Source organism: Aspergillus welwitschiae (genome assembly GCF_003344945.1).
Source record: "Aspergillus welwitschiae strain CBS 139.54b unplaced genomic scaffold BDQ94scaffold_3, whole genome shotgun sequence".
NCBI lineage: Eukaryota > Fungi > Ascomycota > Eurotiomycetes > Eurotiales > Aspergillaceae > Aspergillus > Aspergillus welwitschiae.
Window position 1 is genome coordinate 285,572 of NW_020798697.1, and position 19,145 is coordinate 304,716.

Sequence of the window (19,145 nt, forward strand, 5' to 3'; positions counted from 1 at the left end):
GTGTGAAGTTGTTATTTGCCGGGACGTATATTGATTGATTGATTGCCTGATATCAGTTTCTTCATTTCACCAGCTTAGACGGTGGCTCGATTTACAACAATTTAAAATTAGGGTGACATTCAATAAAGTAACAAGTATTCTCCAGACTAATATAATTTGAGGATCCTAGTACCCAGTCAATAGTTATAGAGGTCAAATAGACATACCCCGGTCTTGACCAGCGATAAGAGATAGATCATCACATGACGCAATCTCCCAATCGGCCGCGTGTCTCTTTCAAGCAGGCTACCACCTCCGCAGCTAACTAATTGAACTACAAAATCACAGCTGTACAAAAACGCCCACAATTAAACCAATTTCTCAATCCGCAATGCTAATATCCACCTAAACAAAATTCTTCGACTCAATTACACTCTCACCCACAATCCCCCAACCAAATAAATACAAAGAAAAGGGAACAATGCCCCCCGCCAAAATTACCATCATCCACCCCGATCTCGGCATCGGCGGCGCAGAACGTCTAATCATCGACGTGGCCCTAGCACTGCAATCGCGAGGCCACCCCGTCACAATCTACACCTCGCACCGGGATAAATCGCATTGTTTTGAGGAGGCGCGCGATGGGACACTTGATGTGCAGGTGCGCGGGAATACGATCTTCCCGGCGCATGTGGGCGGACGGTTGTTTGTGCTCATGGCTATTCTGAGGCAATTGCATTTGACGTGGGAGTTGTTGTTTGGGGAGACTACGAGTGGGGATAATGGGGAGGGAGAGGAGGAGGAGGTGTTTATTGTGGATCAGATGCCAGCTTGTGTGCCCTTTTTGAAGGTGTTTGGTGGGAAGAAGAACGGCAGGAAGCAGAGGATTTTGTTCTATTGTCATTTTCCGGATCAGTTGCTTGCCAGGCGGGATGAGGGGGGTTCGGTACTGCAGCTGTTTAAGGGGCTGTATCGCGTGCCGTTTGATTGGTTTGAGGGGTGGGCTGTGAGTGCGTCGGATAAGGTGGTTGCGAATTCGAGGTTTACGAGAGGGGTTGTTAGTGGGGTGTTTGGGAGGGAAAAGGTTGGGGATTTGAGTGTCGTTTATCCGTGTGTTGATACGAAGGCTGGGGATGGGGGTGAGGGGGTGGTGAAGGATGGGGAGAAGTTGTGGGGTGGGAAGAAGATCCTACTCAGTGTCAATCGGTTTGAGAGGAAGAAGGACCTGGCGTTGGCGATTCGTGCCTATCATGGTCTTGGGGAGGAGAAGAGGAAGGGGACTAGATTGGTTGTTGCTGGTGGGTATTCCCTTTTGTCTGGCCGTCGAGGCTGCGCTCGTTGTTTGCTGGTTGAGAGGAGTGTGCTAACTGGTTGTTCGCTTGATGCAGGTGGTTACGATAATCGCGTCCAGGAGAATGTGCAGTATCATCGGGAGCTGGATGAATTGGCGACTGGGTTGGGCTTGCAGACGGCGACATCTAAGACGGTTATTTCGGCCCTTTCGATCCCCGATTCTATCGATGTGCTCTTCCTGCTGTCCGTGCCGACGGCGTTCCGGGATACCCTTTTGCTGCAGGCGAAGTTGCTCCTGTATACGCCGATTAACGAACACTTCGGGATCGTACCGGTTGAGGCGATGCGGGCTGGCGTGCCGGTGCTTGCGTCGAATACTGGAGGGCCGTTGGAGACCATTGTGGAGGGCGAAACGGGCTGGCTCCGTGACGCCAAGGTGGATGCCGATTGGACTGCGGTGATGGACAAGGTGCTGTACGGCATGAAGCAGGAGGAACTGGACAGGATGTCTGTGGCCGCGAAGGAGCGTGTCGAGAAGGAATTCTCACTGACAGCTATGGGCGAGAAACTCGAGCAGGAAATCAAAGAGATGCTCGGCCAGGAACAGCGGCCGTTCCATGGCTTCCAACAGCTTCTTACCTTCCTTGCATTGGTGGGAGTGGTACTTGCCCTCGCTGCTGCATTCCTTGTGAAGCTGCTTTGATTGATTGTTAGAATAATACCCTTGACTTGCATGTACTATATTCAATTCGTGATGCTCATTCATCAACTTTCAACTTCCAGTAGATATTGAATTGCTTCACGTGACACCGCGCCACCGACGTGTTCCCCGCGACACGTGCCGTCATCTCCAGCTCGGCGGTTGTTCTTCATCCCCGCTGTTGCCATCACGAGGTTGGGCCTTTTGGTGTTTTGGGCAACATGCCAGAGGTCATCGATCTCCTCTCCTCCACCCCTCCGCCCCCGTTAGAGCGACGTGAGCAGCTCTCCATCCGCAGAGCGCATTCTCACCCGCCTGTCGTACCCGCCTCGGACTCCATCTTCTCCGACGAGATTGACCTCTCCGCATTTACCTACGATAACCCCATCGAGCAGCCCGCCAAACGACGGCGCTTGAGCCATGAGATCACGCCCGTCAAAGATGTACCACTTCCACCGGCTAAGAACTCGCTCTTCCTCTTCTCCGATGACGACATAATCTTATCCTCGGACGGTCCCGCCCCTACAAAACCTCCGGCCTGGAATGGAGAATCCGACCCTATTGTCTTCACCTCATCGGCGCCCGAACCCACACATAATCTACCGGTCAGACCAGCCATAAGCTCACGTGCTGTAAACACTATCTCACTCGATGATGATGATGCTGGCAATTCCAATAACACCCGCAGTAACAACCGATCCCGGAGAGAGGCGATTCAAGTGTCCAGCGACCAATTGGATTTCCCGGATGTCGACGATCTACTTGATGTGGCCCAGCGAGTCGAAGCAAACGCATTTTCAAGTCGGACCGCGAACGTACTAGCAACGCTTGAAGACCGTTCCCATGGCAGCAATGGCGAATCTGCGTCCAGGTCGTCGAGAGGTCGGAGGACCCAGGATCAGATCGATGATATAGAGGTTGAAGAGATGCCGCCACCGCGGAAACCCCAGCGCAAGGCAACCAAGGTTACAAGCGAAGAGAAGGAGGCTAAGGCCAGAGAGCGGGAGGCGGCTAAGGCGCAAAGGGAACGAGACAAGCAACTTGAAAAGGAGCGCAAGCAGAAAGCCAAGGAAGATAAAGCCCGCGAAAAGCAACTCGCAGCGGACATTGCTGAGGTCAACAAGCTCAAGGTGGACAAGAAGGATTCGACGCATGAGATGCTAATTGACCTCGCCTCTACATTTACCGACACAAGTCTCGGGAATCAGACCTCGGAGCTTATGCGCCTTCTCAAAGTTGATCTCTCATTCTTCCCCAGTACCATTCCGAATATCGTCAAGTGGCGTCGCAAGGTTCGAGCTACATATAACGACTCCCTTGGTCACTGGGAGCCGTGCGCGCTGCACATCCGCGATGAAGAGGAGCATGTCCTATGCTTGATAGCGGCTCAGGACTTTATCAATATGATCGTGGCCCCAACAACCGAAACAAGAAATACTATCAACGACCACGTTGAGCGCCTGAAATTAGCCTACCCAAAGTCTCGACCGATCTATTTAATCGAAGGCTTGACGAGTCTAATGCGGAAGAATAACAATGCACAAAACAGAGCCTACCAAGCCGCTGTGCGACGACAATATGAAGACAGCTCTGCCCGTCCGTCAACGCGGAGAAAGCAACAGCAGCCCGAACCGGTCACACCTATAGACAGCGACACGGTTGAAGACGCTCTCCTTGATCTACAGGTAACCCATTCGTGCCTAATCCATCATACAAGTTCCCCTGCAGAGTCCGCGGAATGGATCAAGAACTTCACTGAGTATATTTCCACTGTGCCCTATCGCCGGGAGCGGATGGACTTGAATGACTCCGCATTTTGTATGGATGTAGGACAAGTAAAGCCCGGCGAGAACCGATCCGACGCATTCGTGAAGATGCTCCAGGAGGTGAACCGAGTCACGGCGTCAATGGCATATGGCATTGCGACACAATACCCAAGTGCGATGGATTTAGTGAACGCGATGAGGAAACATGGACCGGGGCTACTAGAAGACGTCAAGGTATATCCCTCTGCGGCTCCTCGCCTTATTCGATTATATCTTTCTCTTGGTATTGACCATTATACTTTCAGAAATCAGCAAACAAAAACGGCGCCCTCACCGACTCACGCATTGGTCCAGCCGTGAGCAGACGATTGTATAAAGTATTCATGGGAATGGATCCGACGTCGACTGACATTTGATCAACATCATCGGGGTCGGCGAACATTGACTGTCTTTTCTATTGGAGTTATATTTGCAGCGGTATTAGTGCATATAATCTGGGTCCGTTATTGGCGCGATAGGTACGCCGTATTGGTATATCCACTCATTTTTATTGGCACGGATTGACATCATATTACTTCAAACATTGTTATTGGTATCGGTTTATCTTGGTTTTTATGTAAACTCGGATTATGTATTGGCGGTCTGCAGGAAAGCTTGTATGGATTTTACTAGTATCCCTTACACCAAATATGTCTTGATACACAACTCCAGATGGATACATCCCTGCAAAAGAAGCTTCGGCCATCAGATCAGGCTACTCATTTTTCTGCATTCCTCTATGACAGAAATCGACGACAAGTGCTATATCCGGACACTTGCTTCATCCATCTCGTGATCTCAATCCCACCTGTCCACCTATATAAGAGGAGAGCAGGTCCCGTCGACTGTTCGAGACTACGACAGTTATGAGTAGAATTGCTAGAAAGCTCATTCTAAATCGATGATAGAGGGTAATATAACAACTCATAAACACAACACGCTAGTTTGGAAACAAATGTACATGCATTAAATCGTGCTTTTGGTCTTTTTGAGATGCACATTGAAATGTGAATCCTCGATGTGATCGCACGAAGAGATTGTTGAATCGGCAGGGTGTTTGACAGAGGCACTGGATGAGAGTGTCATGACATGGAAAGCCAGTATAACGAAGAATCCATGTATCATAAACCCAGGCGGAATGCTGAATGACGCAAGCATCAACGACAAACCACAAGGTCAACCGGTCGTAAAGAGCCTACAAAGCTTTTAAATTGATTGCGGAACTTCGCTTAGACAATACCTTGCGCCTTTCCAGCCCCATTAGCTGACGGACCGCCGTCTGCGCTGACCGGACCCCGTAATCCATCGTCACGGCCACCTCTCCCGGGATGTCCACGAACTGGCCTATGAGCCCGAGATTGTCGATTCCCGGGGGAATCACTGGAGGTCGGTCGCTGCGCAAGCGGACCAACAGTGTCGCCGCCGCTCGCGGAACCACACATGGGAGGGTGATTGAGTGGTCTAGGATCCCCTGCACGGGGAAATTCAACTGTTTTAATATCTCCTCCATGATTTCCTGTCCGGAACATTCGAGCATGGGTTTCTTGATATAGTCGCCCTCCCGCTCGGGGTACATGGCGTAGCCCCAGAGTACCTGCACGTGCGCAGGCTGATCCGGGAAGAGAGGTTGCTGAGGAAGATTGATGCTCAGGAGCCAGGGAGTGTCTTTGAGGGTGACGAAAGTCCCACTTCCTACTTTATCACCTGTGAGGGCGGTAAAGCGGTTGAAGAACTCGGGGGAGGAAAAGGTGACGGTAAATGATTCGAGGCGGGACTCCGCCATGCGTGTGCAGAAGTTGTATGCGTTCCCGAAGATAGGGTTTTTGGTGGAGAGCTCTAGCCACAGCAGCCAATTCTCGTCCAAGTCTTTCTCGATATCCATTAGTTCCAAGGACGGTGGGGACGTGTTGGTGCCCGTTGTGGAGCCGGACATAACCGAGCCTAGTGAGACCAGCACGATGTCCCGCTCCCCTAGATTTATCGTCATCTCGGGCTCATTTTCATGTATGGCTTTGATGGCCGATACTCGGTGCGGTTCGCTGCTTGAAGGGGTGGTGATGATATCAGTGACTGTGGTGTGAAAACGGAAGTCCACGCCACGGGAGCGCAAAAAGTGAGCAATTGGTGAGACGATAGACTCGTGACGATTGTAACGGCCACCATCTAGCTTCCGGCGACGGTGGATCTCGTGGATGTCGTGCATGTAGTGTTGAAGGTAGCGCCGGAACTCAGCTGCACTATGAACAGGTTTTATGCCAAAGCTAGGAGGAATTGTTAGTGAGGCATGGCAAATCAACGGTACCAAGATATGACTCACGTCGTGGAAAGGAGCATCCAGTAATAGCTTTTGAAGAAGCTATTGCTAAAATGGTCGCAGATGCGCGAGCGGCCGAGCGACTTGTCCGACTTTGAGGCCAGCATGAATAGGTCCACGCGGTCGCGCAGTCCCAGACTGGCTCGCTTGGCGTCAATGCGTTCAAGACCATGTTTATGGCGGGTGAGGAAGCGAGTATGAGGGTGATCTTTCACGGCTTCAGTGTCCCAGAACTCGTGAAGTTCTTCGAGGACGGTCAGGTTTGGATTGATCTTGGAGGGGACCAGAGAGAGAAGTTCTTCCATGCAGACGTCGTTGAATGGAGGCATTCCCCCAGCGCGGCAATCATAACCATTGACGGGGTCCCCCGTACTGATACTCCCGCCGCCAGCTTGACTGAGAGTTTCGAGAATGTGAACACGAGAAGGGGGCACATGCGCCTCCTGAATGAGATGCACAGCTGCAGTCAGAGAAGAGATGCCGGCCCCTAGAATCCACGCATCCATCCCCTCTGGCAGCCGGCGCTCAGGCGGAGGCGTTGGCGGTGCCGAAATGGAAGACATGGCGGGCAATGGTTGTTGCTGCTGAATTGAGATAGCCACGAGGACATCCAACCGGTTTATAAACCAAAGTCCACGACGTTCTGGGCTTCCCAAGGTGTGGCGGGAAGGTTTCTGATGTCAAGGCTCGCCGACAGCGCTCTCTGTCACAGTGAAAGAAAGAACCATGGTTCGCAACGGTTAGACCCACGCTGACGACAGAATGATTTGCTTGTGCAAAGTAGGCGTTGTATTCGACCCAGCTGATGTCCCTTCTAGCAAAGTCATTCATAGGCCACGTCTTTTCTAGAATTTACTAACGACTCAAACATATCTCCGGCTGGTCACTCCTCCCGCCAAAGGGACACTGTCCTTTGAGTTCCTTTTCCAAGACATCTACATAGTCACCTACTGACTTCCGGCCCCTTCCTTCAAATTGCCTCGGTCCTAGATCGGCTACATCGAAACCCCTTGGGCAATAGGTATCGCCATCATCGCCGGGAAGTGGAAGGCCGAGGGCCCACGTCAGCCACGCCGCCGGACCCCAGCGGTTCCACATGGTCGGCTGCACGTAGTACGGCATTCCTTTCCATATTTGAACATAATACCGACCGGCTTCATTGGGAGTATCACTGAAAACTTCCTGTCGGAGAATCATCGGCCGAGGAAGCCCAAGGTATCGCAGAAAATACTTCCGTAGGGCTACCAGCCCCGTAAAAATCCTCCGATACCGTACGGGTGGCGCATCATACCTGATTCAGACTATCAGCACATGGCTCTCTGCAGAAGCCATCACAAAGAATGTTGCTATGCAGAAAAGCTCACATCATCGCTTCTCGCAATCTGTTGTCCATCACACAGGTGGCAAACCTGACCCCGACGCCTCTCACCCACTTAGGAAATCCATAAACAATGACGTCCATCGTCTTGTCAGCAACCAATCTATTGCGGTCGTCGGGTCTCATGTTCTCTTCTTCATAATGGTCACCCCACTGCCGGAGCTCCTCCAAGAAATGCAGGCCATCACTAAACCCGCTCTTTCCCGACGGTAACGCATCATAACTGATATCCAGGGCATCGCCCAGGCTCTTCCAGTAAGTTCCGATAGCACATCGTTCCAATTCCGTCATTGCTCTCCACTCGAACCGTTCCACAAAGCGGATGGGCTCCGTGGCGAATAGGCTCAGGGTATAGAGCATGTCGGACTCGAGAATTCTACCGCTGGCACGGTATCCGGAGTGTAGGAATTTGGTACGAGCAATGGCGGTGCGTGCACGAGAGGAGGTAGGAGGGCATGTCACGAACTGACCGATGAGGGCACCCGTGTCTGCGTAGCGTTTGAAGGAGGTGGCGGGATTTGAAAATTGGGAGGTTTGCAGAAGGAGGGCGGAGATGGTCGGGATGCCATATGTCTGTATGGGAGATCACATGGCGTCAGTATGTCAAGAGGAGGGGACGTAAGGAGGAATCGTTACCCGAAAAAGCGCAAATTGGAGGGCTTTCACTGCAGTGGTAGGGAACTCGAGTTGCAAAATGTTCTTTTGTATCGCCCATGCATCATGCACGGTCATTTGGGACATGGATGCACGAGTTGCATACTGTGGGTAGTCGCGGTAGAGGATACGAACGCGCTGGAAGCGGAGGGTGGAGACGAGGAGAAGGTAGGCCAGGAGGGCGAGAGAGAGGGTGATGGGAAGTGAAACTTCAAGATGGGAAGGTGAGAGACGTGAGAGACCAGCCTGGAAGGCATCACTTGCGAGAGGCATGATGAACGGTGGTAACTTGCTGGATGAATCCGAGATGGTTCACAAGTATTCTGAGACAGAGAAATAGATCTATGATGATGGATGCTCCATGAACAAGGTCGGTTTGTGGTGCCCAATATATACTACGACGGCATGAAAATAGAAGTCGCGTCCTTGTGTAATACCATTCTCCTATACATTGTTTCCTATAGTCAGCAGCCTAATCCTCGTGGTATACCTCCGTAGTAGTTGCATCATCATACTAACGGGTTCATATGCCACTATCTTGAACGGAACGCGGACCGAGGATGGGGAGCGCGGGGTGCCGATCATTAGGACGATCACTCGAGTTGATGAGCCAGTCATGGCCGACCAAATGGGCATTATGTGCAGCCGGTCTGATAGCCCTTGCCGGAGAGATGAATCCGAAATCGTATGAGCATCTTGTCTATCCGCAATACGCTGGTCGAGGCAGCGGTGACCTATGGAATGCAGCATCTTGGAGGGCAGATATCGTATTCAGCGTATTCCTAGATAGTAAGAAAAAAAAAAAAAAAAAAAAAAAAAAAAAAAAAAGGAAAAAAAAAAAAAAAAAAAAAAAAAAAAAAAAAAAAAAAAAAAAAAAAAAAAAAAAAAAAAAAAAAAAAAAAAAAAAAAAAAAAAAAAAAAAAGAAAAGATACGTCAGCGATCAAGGAACACAAATGACATGTGCTGAATAACCTGGGATGGTGTGGAGCTGGCGTTGTGGTTGTCCACGGACGAAACTGCGCGTGAGGAGGGGAATGAGTCGGACCTTTGCCATAGCACAACATATCACTCCACCAGATATCTTTCTTTAGGACCAGTAATGCCCCGAGATCTCTCAAATTTGCTCACAGGAGATGGATTTAGTTGCGGATTCTCCAATATAGCTCGAAATCGGCACCAATCCCCCATCATATTCCGCGAAGTCCATCTCATTTTGGACTGGCTATAGCGCGCACTCCTATCCTTTCGGATCCCCATAAGAATATCTATCGGAATAAAAATATGTACCAAGTATAGTAGATTACTATTGACAGAGAAGATAATGACTGCATCGAGTATGCCAGGGGATCAGCTGACATGATGGGAGTCATGTGCTACACCATCTCCTTCCCCGTTCGCATCTCGCGATCAATCGAAACCTCGACCATTATGTCCTGGATCCCAGCTAAACTGGGATTATCATCCACACTACCGCGCACACGCGAACTGTATGCTTCAGCACGCACTTGAGACCACTCATCCACTGATCCCGTCCCTGCAAAGGCCAGCGGCTTCGGCCATGACAACGAACTCATCGTCTGCCCGCCTTTTGAAGAGTAACTGGACTCTGATGTTTGGCCACGCATGGTGCAACATTTCATTTTGAATGATTCCGAGAGGCGGTGGAATATCGGGCGCATCAATATCACCGAAGCACAGATAATGCCCAACTCAAGTTCGACGATGGACCATATAGCCTGGAGATATCCGTTTGCTGGAAAGCATTAGCAACTTTTGTCATTTGACCACGAGGGTAGATGGATTGACATACTGGTAGCATCTGCCGTCACGTATCTCTTGAATGTGACCATACGCAAAAGGCCGATGGCGCAGACCCTGTTCACTGTCAGTGCCATTCAGTCAACCAGTTCGATTAATTGTAGAGCAGGAGACATACAATCCACCGAATCCAAAGATAAGACTTAGTTCTACCTTCTGTCGGGGCGACAGTTTCATTCTCCAAACCACGACCAAGGGCATTGAGACCAAGATGAAATTCTCAGCCAGCGCAATCGACCCAACCACAATGTAGAAGGTATTTTGCCCCTGCATACAGCTACCATCAATGTGTTTGATCCAGAAATAACGCACAGGCCAACATTGGAATATGCTGACAAAGATGGAAGCAATGCCCCAGGCAAGCGTGAACACGATCAATGCGGTGGTAAGCCTCCGCCAATATGTGATGGCTCCGAAAAGCTTGCGGAGCAGAACGATATAGGAGAATTTCACGAAGACGTGGCTTAATACCCAGAATTTTGTTGAGCACCAAAAGAGCTACCCCGTTCGATTAGAACTTGGACCTCACTGCGGGAGATTGGTATACTCACCAAAGTGACCGTCCCTCTGGTAGGCCTGGAGAGGGACCAGAAGTCGTGACCAACGCCGTTGAATGCCGCTAGGTGACATGTAAGCTAATTAGCATTAAAATTGGGGTCATGAAGTGACTCACATATCACAGTACAGAGGGTTAGGCCGTATGAGAAGACAAGCCCTATACCCATCAACACATCCCCGAGATCGAGTTTCTGACGGACAAGTCGCCGAGAATACAATCGGAGGATAAAGAAGAGAGTTGTCACGACGCATGCCACAATGGGGACAACAACGAGGGTGATGCCCCAATGATTGAGTGGCGTCATGGAGGCTGATGCGACGCACAAAGCCGGGCTTGCATCGACACATTCATCTGGGTTGGTATGAATTTTATCCAAGCAAGGTAACGGGAGGTAACATTATGTATACAGGGTTATATACTTTCTTCTGCATTCTCAGGGCGTCTCCGAAAAGTCACAGACGGAAGAACCTAGATAATCGGCCCGCTGCAGCAACACAAGAGCCCTCGTCGGCCGAATTTGCAGTGATGTCAACGAGTCCGCGGCAGTGGCGACTACTCCAATCACAATTCGCCGCATTCCGAAAGTCAAAAACGAACCTCGGGGTATCTCCCATTGAAGTTGAAAGATCGAAGGCCAGATTAACTCGGCCAGATCGCGGACTGCTGCCGATGAGCAGCATCATGATTGGCTTGTCACTGCATTCTTTGCTCCGTTGTAGGTGATCTGGTTCCTCTTTGAGTATGTTTCCCGGGTTACTCCCGGACGAATCAAGATTACTCCGCCTCATCTCGGCTCTGTTGCTACAACTGGCGTAACTAGACGACTGGTTTCGGGACCAGACCATATCGGCCGTAAGTGCCTGACACCCTAGGTCCGCTCCATCTCTATCCCTCATATGGACGGTCTTGTGGGTCGCGAGGCTCGTTAAACTGAGCCACCTGCAGAACCGCGTTGCCGAAGCTCAATATTAGATTTGCAGAATGACAGAAAAGGTCCAATTGCATTCTTGTTATGTCACATTAACGGGTCATTGCCTCTAGGCAGCTACCGCATGTGCTTGGATCCTTTGCTCGTGGGTTAGCTGCTCATCCAGCCGTTGCTCTGAGAACCATTCTTTAACATTTTTCCACCGCAATGCTGTTCGCACATTGCTCGACCAATCCTGATCAAAGTGGAGCCATCTGGCATCTGTCAACCTCCAGCGTGGGTCGTCCAGCTCGCCGTCTCTCTCATAGAAGCCCCCGCCGTACCGGGCAATATTCCAAAGCCACCACAGGGTCAGACGCAGGGGATCGTCCTCACCCTCGACCGAGAGCTGCCTCCGATTGATTGCGAGATCAAGGATCTTGAAATTCTTCCCTATCTCCACCAGTAATTTGTACTGATCACGACGCATATAGTTCCTCCAGCAATCCCGGTCGCGCTTTTTGGTCGGTTCCTTGAGCGGCCTTGAGTCGTACATGAGAAGGTATACCCCTTTCTCATCTACTGACTGGAACGGCGACTTGGGTGGCGAGATAGCAGCAACTGCCCAGTAATGCCAGGCCATTCCCTGGACATGATGCTCCCTCGTAACGCAGAGCGTCCCCCAACTCCGATCGTCCTTTGTATGCATATACAGGTCTGCGACGGTATGAGCATTTTGCTTGTCAGAGGAGGTATATCCCCCAATTTTCTTATCACGATCTGCTTTGTCAATAAAGGACACCGGGCGGTAGTGAAAGGTAAAGTTGACGTCTAGATCTTTGAGGTTTCGTCGCATGCTAGCAAGATAAGCCGCAATTGTGTTCAGCTCGTTTGTCTTACGCAATGTTCGTATCTCCCAGGGTAAATCTGCTGCCGTTGGCGTCCCATGCTCGGGATCACCCCTATCTATGAAAGCCCATACGGTAACAGGACACGGAAATCCAACAGTAGCCGCAGAGTATCTTGGTCGCTTGGGAAGCCCGGTTGTCCGAATTTGTAAGCTTTGATGTTGCGTAAAATAATCAACTTGACTGAACCTGGGGTATTCTGACTCTCCAGTATTATCAGTCTTGCCGCCATTTTTCAGAACTTCGTTATCTTCGCGATCACCATCACTCGCAGCGTGGTTGGCACATGCATCATCATCATCCTCGTATGAACCTTCGAAAGCGGGATCCCTCTCAGCCCCGAAGGACACACCAACCCTAGAAGACCTTCCAGCAAGAGGACCATGTTCAGCAAGATGCGCAGCCGTCCCAGCAGGAAGCGACGCTGCGCAACCAACCTTCCTTCTATTCCCTAGCACCTGATTCAATTTCATCCTCGAAGTAACCATGGCTGACGACACAGGCTCAGAGTCATCTCCTCTCACTTTCCCAGCCGGTACCGCTAGCCCTTCCGCAATTATTTTCGGCGTCCTCGGCCCATTTTGATCTTCAAGCAAGTTGCTCGGCAAAAAGTAGCCACTCATGGGCGCATATGCCCCACCAACCGTGATAGATTCTGGCGATCGACCATGATCGTAGTCCTGAAAGAGCTCTTTAACTTTGCCCGTCTGTTGCAGTTCAGCGTTTGTGTTTGCAGTGGACTTGACGATATGTTGGCCGTTGCGTTCGCTTTCGCTTTCGCTGCCATTTTCACGTTTTTCTTTAGATTTGGAAGCGCTCTTGGTACCGAGGGATGAAGATATGATAGGGCAGGTTGCGGTAGGGGGACATGCCATGAGCTCGGGAATCAATCAGGAGGGTTTGCTGTGAGAGTAGGTTGACTGTCTATTAGATGGCGATGAAAATAGCAAGTGAATATCCAATTCCGACTGATCATAACACAGATGAGTATGAGAAGAACTTTTTCTTGCAGACGAGATTGGATGTTGAATTGATGCAGTGGTGATAAATGGTTGATTGACCTTCAGACTTGTGATTGCGTTGGCTCCTGCTTCTCCCTCCTAATCTCCCGTGGAGATTTATTTCCGATCCCAGCTAAAAAGCAATAATTCAGTCACTAGCACAGTCGTACATTCAAAAACCCGTTTCTATTGACGAAATATCGATCTAGCTAACATACGAACCGTCGTCCCCGGGTCACTCCTCCGTCCAATTCTACTGATGATCTGTCCTAAAGGGGTTCGCTCGCGGGAAGTGAGGATTCTCGATATCCCCTTTGGACTTGCTCTCCTCGTGGACCTCAATCTCCGTAGTCTTTGTGATGGACGTATGATTTGAACCCCTTTCAGGCGAGACGTGGCTATCTTCGTGAGAAGCTACATTCACCAGACCGGTTTCGTCAGCGAATGTCTCGAAAAGCGACTGATCGGGTTGGCGCCGAACAAGAGGGATAGGCTTCTGTCGTGCTGCTGCTGCTTCTTCGGAGTGGGAGCCTTTGTAGTATGAACCCAGATAGCGTGTTCGATGCAAGGCAAAGTTGTATGATTGTCGGAGGGTAGGGAGAGTGGCGCAGATGATGATCACATACATCTGTCGATGAACCGGATGGGCGCCACTTAGCGCATGATAAAAGTATAGGTAAGCTTTGCTGAGATGAAGGTTCCTGCTTACCTCGATTCTAGTGGTGCGGAGAGGATGGTGTTAGCTTGTTTTGTTTTGGTTTATTAATAACGAACCATGGAGATGTGGGTGGCTTACGAGTACCATGTTGTAATATCGGCCCAAGACCCTAGAGTTCTATGTTAAGCTTTTTCTTAAGTGTCTGGGCCCGCCCGGAATTTTGGTGCTCACAAGTTATGTCTGAATGGGCCGGAAGACTTTTTAGCAGAATGGCCTTAACCAAGGTTGCTGCCGCCGCCCTTTTTGGAATGAGTAGAGTTTCTTTGGCTGTATTGGAGGTGCTTACAAGATTCCCGCGCCCATAACGGCTATAACACCTAGCTTCATTTTCCAGGGCAGCTGGACGGACCAGAAGATGATGATTGGAAACAAGGCTAAGGTAAGGTCGGCGAATGCGTTGAATGCTGTGCGGTAGTCTTAGCTCAATGTGTCGTCAATAGGCAGTGTTGACACTCACAGGCTTGCGATATACCAGCGATCAGCTGGAATTTCAAGCTGAAGCAGGATCCAGGAACCTCAGGCCGCCAGATCTTCTCCGCAGGCCGACAATACCCCATGATGGCAACAATAGCCAGCACATTCCAGGCGACAGATATTACACTGAAGATGTAGAGGAACCATCGTTTTGCCGGAGAAGCCGTCTGACCCATCAGGCGTAGAAGGAAGACGGCCACGGATAGCTTTCCTGTTGTGGTGCTGACCATGGAGAAGTTTGGTGCGATGACGGTGTACTTAAAAGCCTCGATTTTCCATTCGGCATTGGAGATGTCGGCCATGTGTTTCCCCAACCCATAATGCACGCCGGTTTGGGCTAGCCCTGAACATACAATAGCGCTCAACTGCATCCATGCACCGTCTGGGTTAGCCGATGTATTATACAGGAGGCTCTTACAGGGTTAGCTTACCAGGGAAAGAACAATGAAGAAGTCGTCCCAGCCTGCTTTGCGAGTCAGTATCAGCCGGGTATACAGTCGGATGGTGACGACTATGATTGCCACGCCCCCAAAGCTCCATGACACAGCAGTTATCTGAGGGCCTTTGTCGACAGGCATGATGGCCGGGGTCAATCATTCATTTCTGCTCGGAGGATACGAGCACTCTTTACAGGATTCTTGAAATATAAAGGTGTATTGATCAGGCATGTTCCCGATCGAGCGATATGGTCGATATTTGATAATTCACTAGACTAGTCGACGGGAACAAAGAGATTCCTTGTTCAGCCGTCGAGCGACACATCGACTATCAACAAATGGCGTCCGGGGTGGCCATGTCTCGGGATTTGCCGTGATTTGGCCGTCGGAGCATAGGAAAGGGTTCGACTGCCATATGTCAAAAAGACCCACTTGTAAGCCCCTTAGGCCTGTGCTTTTGCTAAGTAACCGGGCCATAACAGCCCTCAACAGGCATCTCCCGTCCAGCCAATAGATCGACGTGCCTGTGTATGCGGACCAAATTTTGGGCAGCCTATAGTATTGCATCCATGCGCGCAATGACCTCCAGAGACCCTCGACAACGTTCAGGACTTATGCCGCGGCGTAGTGTCACCTTCAGTTATATTGAAGGAGTGAAAGCAGAGCCCGAGTCAAGGCTCGGAATATCCATCGCGGTTCCGCGAGGCACCGGCGCGGCGCTAATGCAGCCAGAGCGTGTGGCGCGTGGGAAGACGGCCTCTAGGTGACGGAACTGACAGCCGGGGGCGGGCCTTTACAGGGGCCCTCCAACCCTAATTTTATGATAGTGCTGCTAGTTGGTCTAGCCTGGTCTTGCGGGCCGCCGTTGACAACCAAAAGTACCGCATCTTGGATTAGGTAGACGCTCACCCCCTACGCTGATCGAGGTGACAGATCCACTCCGGTGCGCACTGTCGTGCGCCTCCTTCCATATCGAGGAAAAAGCCGTCTTATAGCTCTACTCAGCTGAACTAGAGACATAAGGATCCCAACTATTGTAAAAGGGCAGGGCATCCCTTCTCCCCTGTTCCCTGTAGTGCTGCTACCCGTGCATATCTTCATCATGTTTACGAATAGTTCTCACGCGAATGGCGCCTCTCAGAAGCCGGTCGACGGTCTTATTCGACAGGTCGCGCAGGCTGCAGATTCATTTCATAATAGTCATGATGAAGCGGATCGCTTGGCTGCCCTCCAGGCGGCGCAGAAGCTGGTGGAGGCGTATCAGAAGCCGCAAGATGCAGTGTATAATCTAGCTTACTCGGTAATAAGCTTCCGCAAAATTAATGAGCATGAAAGACTGACCCGTACCAGCCCACTCATGTAATGTGTGTTCGCATCGCAATGGACCTTGGTATATTCTCCACGCTCAGTGAGCGGAATGGTCCAGTCACGCTGGAGGACCTAGCAGCCACAAAAGGGGCAGATCTAGTACTGACTGGTAATGTTGTCCTAATACCATCAATGAATAAGCTTCTAAGTTATTTCGGGAACAGAAAGAGTGCTGCGTATCCTTGCAGGGATTGGGTACGTTGCAGAGCATGATGTACGGGTTTATACCCCCACAACAATGACAAGACAAATGACAGACAGGCTTAGTGGGGCCGTGGTGAGATTTATGTAAGTCAGTCACTCAAGTGGCGTGGCTGCACCACTGACAGAACGATAGCTTTGATATTGGTATGCCTACCTTGGCTAAGGTACCCGAGTTTTTGCGCATGACCAACTTCCAAAACCCATCAGGTGCCGTGAAAGGCGCATTGCAGTATGCGGAGAAGACAGAAATGTCGCTGTGGGACTGGGTGCCGACAAAACCAGGTTTCTTGGACGCTTGCAATACTTTCATGGAAGCGGACCGCGGGAGCCGCCCTAGCTGGCTTGAATGGTTTCCTGTCAAGGAGAGGATTATAGACGGATTTCATCAGGGTGAAAGTAATGTCCTCCTGGTAGACGTAGCAGGTGGACGCGGCCATGATTTGGTCGCTTTCGAGTCCAAGTTCTCCGAAGTACAAGGGCGGCTCATCTTGGAAGATCTGCCTCACGTTGTGGCTGAGGCTACCCAGCATCCAAAGATCGAACATGTATCATTTGACCTATTCCAGGCGCAGCCAATCCAAGGTAAGCATTGGGCATATTTCCAGAGACGAGACTCATCCCATAACTAACCGGAAACTTCCCAGGTGCGCGTACCTATTACATGAAATTCATTCTTCACGACTGGTCAGACGAGGAGAGTCGTCAGATCCTGAGTCATCTCGCAGCAGCCATGAAAACGGGATACTCCAAGTTAATCATAGAGGAATTCGTATTGGCAGACAAAGACTGCGCGATGCTGCCAGCAATGTGGGACTGGGAGATGTTGATCTTCTGTAACAGCATGGAGCGAACAGCTAGCCAGTGGACGAAGGTTCTGGATTCGGCTGGCTTCAGGGTTGTGAAATTCTGGGCACCACCCGGGGATGGACAGAGCATCATCGAGGCCGAGTTGAAAGAGCCTGCTGAACCTGAGAGTAGTAGATTAGCCCTGTCAAGCCATATATAACTGGCCATAGACTGATGCAGTAGTATGCTCAGTATATACTAGTTTCTCGACATTATCCATCAGTTTCAGTCACTCTGTCATTTCTAATTCCACATCAACAATCGCAACGTGGCCGGACATATTAAGGATAACTGAGTCTTGGTGAGTAACTGCCAGCACAGATGTGGGTTGGTATAAGAATAAGATGATTGAGATGGGCTGAACTCATAGTCCTCACTTGAGAAGCGGAGACACGTGGTCCAGTAGTGACTACCACGCGCCGGTCAGCTGATCCATCCATGTCATCTCATCACCATCTTGTCAAAACTATTTTCAAAACTGACCAACTCATCGAACGGCTTTGCAACGTGAGTGAGCTCTTGCGTCTACATGTAATGGACAGGGTACCTGTACTTGTGAGCTGCTTTTTGATGCTTCCACAACATTAGTCCCATCCCTGCTTCTGAGAACAACTAATAGTTCCGTTGCGATATTCGAACCTAGCAACGATATAGTGGCTTCCTTATTGTCGTCACTGACTTCGGTGTTCGTGCGCTGAGTGAGAACGATATAAAGTATCCTCGTCGTCAGCTATTGAGAAAAAAATACGAGACCCCAGGTCTTGTAATACCCTTCACATATGGAATACTAACCAGGATTGGCGAGACTGCTCGAACCTCAAAAGAAGGTAGAGAGGCTCCATAGACAACTCAGAGGCAAAGAAGACACCTTCCCAGCGGCAACCTGGCCATTTGCTGTCCAGCTGATGACGCGAGCGACGAGGCAACTCGAAACGCGGCATATCATAAGAAAAGGATACAGCCTTTGGCATTGAAGAAGTGTGGGAAAGTATCCAACAATGCAGTAAAGCTGGACATATTGGTTCTTAATGTGTTGCCTGCCACGTAGCAGCCAACTGGTAGGCCAAGAACACATCACCACGCCACCTAAATAGCGAAGGACAGACCATGCAAACTTAGCTTTGTAAGTATTTTTCTTGGCCTGAACTTGAGCGCAAAGATGAGACTCATCAACGCGAAAACATACCAGTTGGAAGAATACCTCGACAGTGAAATCCCCGAATATGCAATCCTATCACATACATGGGGAAAGGATGAGATTTCTTTTCAGGATCTTCAGGCACTATCAACAGGCTCCAGGTACTGGGATCGTGTTGTAGGAAGGGAGGGATTCCTCAAGATCAAGTATGTCTGTCAGCAAGCTATCAGGGACGGCCTGGACTACGCTTGGGTCGATACATGTTGCATCAACAAAAGCAGCAGTGCGGAAATATCTGAAGCGATCAACTCCATGTTCCAATGGTACAAGCGATCAAGAAAGTGCTACGTTTACTTGTCTGACATTCCTAGCGGCTACGGGGAGGTTCCGCTCGATGAGCAAGCCGGAAGTTCCGTCGAGCCCGCCAGAAGGCGCAGGCCTAGTAAATATGATGGTACGATCAATGGCCCCTTTGCAAGATGTCGCTGGTTCACTCGAGGATGGACATTGCAGGAGTTGATCGCGCCTAAAGACTTGACCTTTTACGGGTCCGGCTGGAACGTTCTTGGTACAAAAGCATCAATGACAGCCCTCATCTCTACGATCACTGGCATAGACCAGCGTGTTCTTAGAGACTCGACAG

The 19,145-nt window shown here is 50.3% G+C and overlaps 10 protein-coding genes across 10 annotated transcripts; 4 read left to right on the forward strand and 6 right to left on the reverse strand.

Moving 5' to 3' along the window:
* The first annotated feature begins 269 nt into the window (after window positions 1–269).
* BDQ94DRAFT_181309 (GDP-Man:Man(1)GlcNAc(2)-PP-dolichol alpha-1,3-mannosyltransferase) lies at window positions 270–2,033 on the forward strand. The gene is made up of 2 exons (XM_026773861.1): window positions 270–1,277; window positions 1,368–2,033. Exons 1-2 carry the CDS (start codon window positions 461–463, stop codon window positions 1,973–1,975), a joined length of 1,425 nt encoding a protein of 474 aa, XP_026630894.1. The 5' UTR covers window positions 270–460; the 3' UTR covers window positions 1,976–2,033.
* A 125-nt stretch (window positions 2,034–2,158) lies between these two features.
* Window positions 2,159–4,275, forward strand: BDQ94DRAFT_70805 (uncharacterized protein). Its single transcript, XM_026776363.1, has 2 exons — window positions 2,159–3,972; window positions 4,044–4,275. Exons 1-2 carry the CDS (start codon window positions 2,194–2,196, stop codon window positions 4,152–4,154), a joined length of 1,890 nt encoding a protein of 629 aa, XP_026630895.1. The 5' UTR covers window positions 2,159–2,193; the 3' UTR covers window positions 4,155–4,275.
* Window positions 4,276–4,663: 388 nt separating this feature from the next.
* Window positions 4,664–4,972, reverse strand: BDQ94DRAFT_135196 (uncharacterized protein). Its single transcript, XM_026764617.1, has one exon. It carries the CDS (start codon window positions 4,933–4,935, stop codon window positions 4,744–4,746), a length of 192 nt encoding a protein of 63 aa, XP_026630896.1. The 5' UTR covers window positions 4,936–4,972; the 3' UTR covers window positions 4,664–4,743.
* BDQ94DRAFT_181312 (oleate hydratase) lies at window positions 4,973–8,515 on the reverse strand (the record flags this gene model as incomplete). Its single annotated transcript, XM_026773862.1, has 6 exons — window positions 8,106–8,515; window positions 7,456–8,042; window positions 6,979–7,382; window positions 6,185–6,602; window positions 5,305–6,014; window positions 4,973–5,238 (listed from the first exon to the last, which is right to left on the reverse strand). Exons 1-6 carry the CDS (start codon window positions 8,394–8,396, stop codon window positions 4,973–4,975), a joined length of 2,676 nt encoding a protein of 891 aa, XP_026630897.1. The 5' UTR covers window positions 8,397–8,515.
* Window positions 8,516–9,446: 931 nt separating this feature from the next.
* On the reverse strand, window positions 9,447–10,805 carry BDQ94DRAFT_181314 (uncharacterized protein; the record flags this gene model as incomplete). The annotated part of the gene is made up of 5 exons (XM_026773863.1): window positions 9,447–9,877; window positions 9,935–9,999; window positions 10,061–10,440; window positions 10,494–10,561; window positions 10,616–10,805. The coding sequence occupies 5 exons, from the start codon at window positions 10,803–10,805 to the stop codon at window positions 9,498–9,500; spliced, it is 1,083 nt and encodes a 360-aa protein (XP_026630898.1). The 3' UTR covers window positions 9,447–9,497.
* Window positions 10,806–11,538: 733 nt separating this feature from the next.
* On the reverse strand, window positions 11,539–13,191 carry BDQ94DRAFT_166127 (uncharacterized protein; the record flags this gene model as incomplete). Its single annotated transcript, XM_026770476.1, has 1 exon — window positions 11,539–13,191. One exon carries the CDS (start codon window positions 13,189–13,191, stop codon window positions 11,539–11,541), a length of 1,653 nt encoding a protein of 550 aa, XP_026630899.1.
* Window positions 13,192–13,570: 379 nt separating this feature from the next.
* Window positions 13,571–15,087, reverse strand: BDQ94DRAFT_166128 (uncharacterized protein; the record flags this gene model as incomplete). Its single annotated transcript, XM_026770477.1, has 6 exons — window positions 13,571–14,033; window positions 14,114–14,144; window positions 14,207–14,274; window positions 14,322–14,439; window positions 14,493–14,874; window positions 14,941–15,087. The coding sequence occupies 6 exons, from the start codon at window positions 15,085–15,087 to the stop codon at window positions 13,571–13,573; spliced, it is 1,209 nt and encodes a 402-aa protein (XP_026630900.1).
* Window positions 15,088–15,962: 875 nt separating this feature from the next.
* Window positions 15,963–17,600, forward strand: BDQ94DRAFT_135200 (O-methyltransferase). The gene is made up of 5 exons (XM_026764618.1): window positions 15,963–16,246; window positions 16,297–16,423; window positions 16,479–16,602; window positions 16,652–17,100; window positions 17,163–17,600. The coding sequence occupies exons 1-5, from the start codon at window positions 16,049–16,051 to the stop codon at window positions 17,522–17,524; spliced, it is 1,260 nt and encodes a 419-aa protein (XP_026630901.1). The 5' UTR covers window positions 15,963–16,048; the 3' UTR covers window positions 17,525–17,600.
* A 466-nt stretch (window positions 17,601–18,066) lies between these two features.
* Window positions 18,067–19,078, forward strand: BDQ94DRAFT_135202 (uncharacterized protein). The gene is made up of 2 exons (XM_026764620.1): window positions 18,067–18,487; window positions 18,554–19,078. The coding sequence occupies exon 2, from the start codon at window positions 18,711–18,713 to the stop codon at window positions 19,020–19,022; it is 312 nt and encodes a 103-aa protein (XP_026630903.1). The 5' UTR covers window positions 18,067–18,487; window positions 18,554–18,710; the 3' UTR covers window positions 19,023–19,078.
* Window positions 18,067–19,078, reverse strand: BDQ94DRAFT_135201 (uncharacterized protein). The gene is made up of 2 exons (XM_026764619.1): window positions 18,549–19,078; window positions 18,067–18,487 (listed from the first exon to the last, which is right to left on the reverse strand). Exons 1-2 carry the CDS (start codon window positions 18,606–18,608, stop codon window positions 18,182–18,184), a joined length of 366 nt encoding a protein of 121 aa, XP_026630902.1. The 5' UTR covers window positions 18,609–19,078; the 3' UTR covers window positions 18,067–18,181.
* Window positions 19,079–19,145: the final 67 nt, after the last annotated feature.

Excerpts from the sequence above, each read along its gene's own strand:
- BDQ94DRAFT_135202 (XM_026764620.1), top strand. The coding sequence starts at position 18,711 with ATGTCTGTCAGCAAGCTATCAGGGACGGCCTGGACTACGCTTGGGTCG.
- BDQ94DRAFT_181309 (XM_026773861.1), top strand. The coding sequence starts at position 461 with ATGCCCCCCGCCAAAATTACCATCATCCACCCCGATCTCGGCATCGGC. Across the intron at positions 1,278-1,367 it reads GACTAGATTGGTTGTTGCTG|GTGGTTACGATAATCGCGTC; the intron begins GTGGGTATTCCC and ends CGCTTGATGCAG.
- BDQ94DRAFT_135200 (XM_026764618.1), top strand. The coding sequence starts at position 16,049 with ATGTTTACGAATAGTTCTCACGCGAATGGCGCCTCTCAGAAGCCGGTC. Across the intron at positions 16,603-16,651 it reads GGGGCCGTGGTGAGATTTAT|CTTTGATATTGGTATGCCTA; the intron begins GTAAGTCAGTCA and ends ACAGAACGATAG. Across the intron at positions 17,101-17,162 it reads CCAGGCGCAGCCAATCCAAG|GTGCGCGTACCTATTACATG; the intron begins GTAAGCATTGGG and ends GAAACTTCCCAG.
- BDQ94DRAFT_135196 (XM_026764617.1), bottom strand. The coding sequence starts at position 4,935 with ATGCTTGCGTCATTCAGCATTCCGCCTGGGTTTATGATACATGGATTC.
- BDQ94DRAFT_135201 (XM_026764619.1), bottom strand. The coding sequence starts at position 18,608 with ATGTATGTGATAGGATTGCATATTCGGGGATTTCACTGTCGAGGTATT. Across the intron at positions 18,488-18,548 it reads GAGGTATTCTTCCAACTGGT|AAAGCTAAGTTTGCATGGTC; the intron begins ATGTTTTCGCGT and ends AAAAATACTTAC.
- BDQ94DRAFT_70805 (XM_026776363.1), top strand. The coding sequence starts at position 2,194 with ATGCCAGAGGTCATCGATCTCCTCTCCTCCACCCCTCCGCCCCCGTTA. Across the intron at positions 3,973-4,043 it reads GGCTACTAGAAGACGTCAAG|AAATCAGCAAACAAAAACGG; the intron begins GTATATCCCTCT and ends TTATACTTTCAG.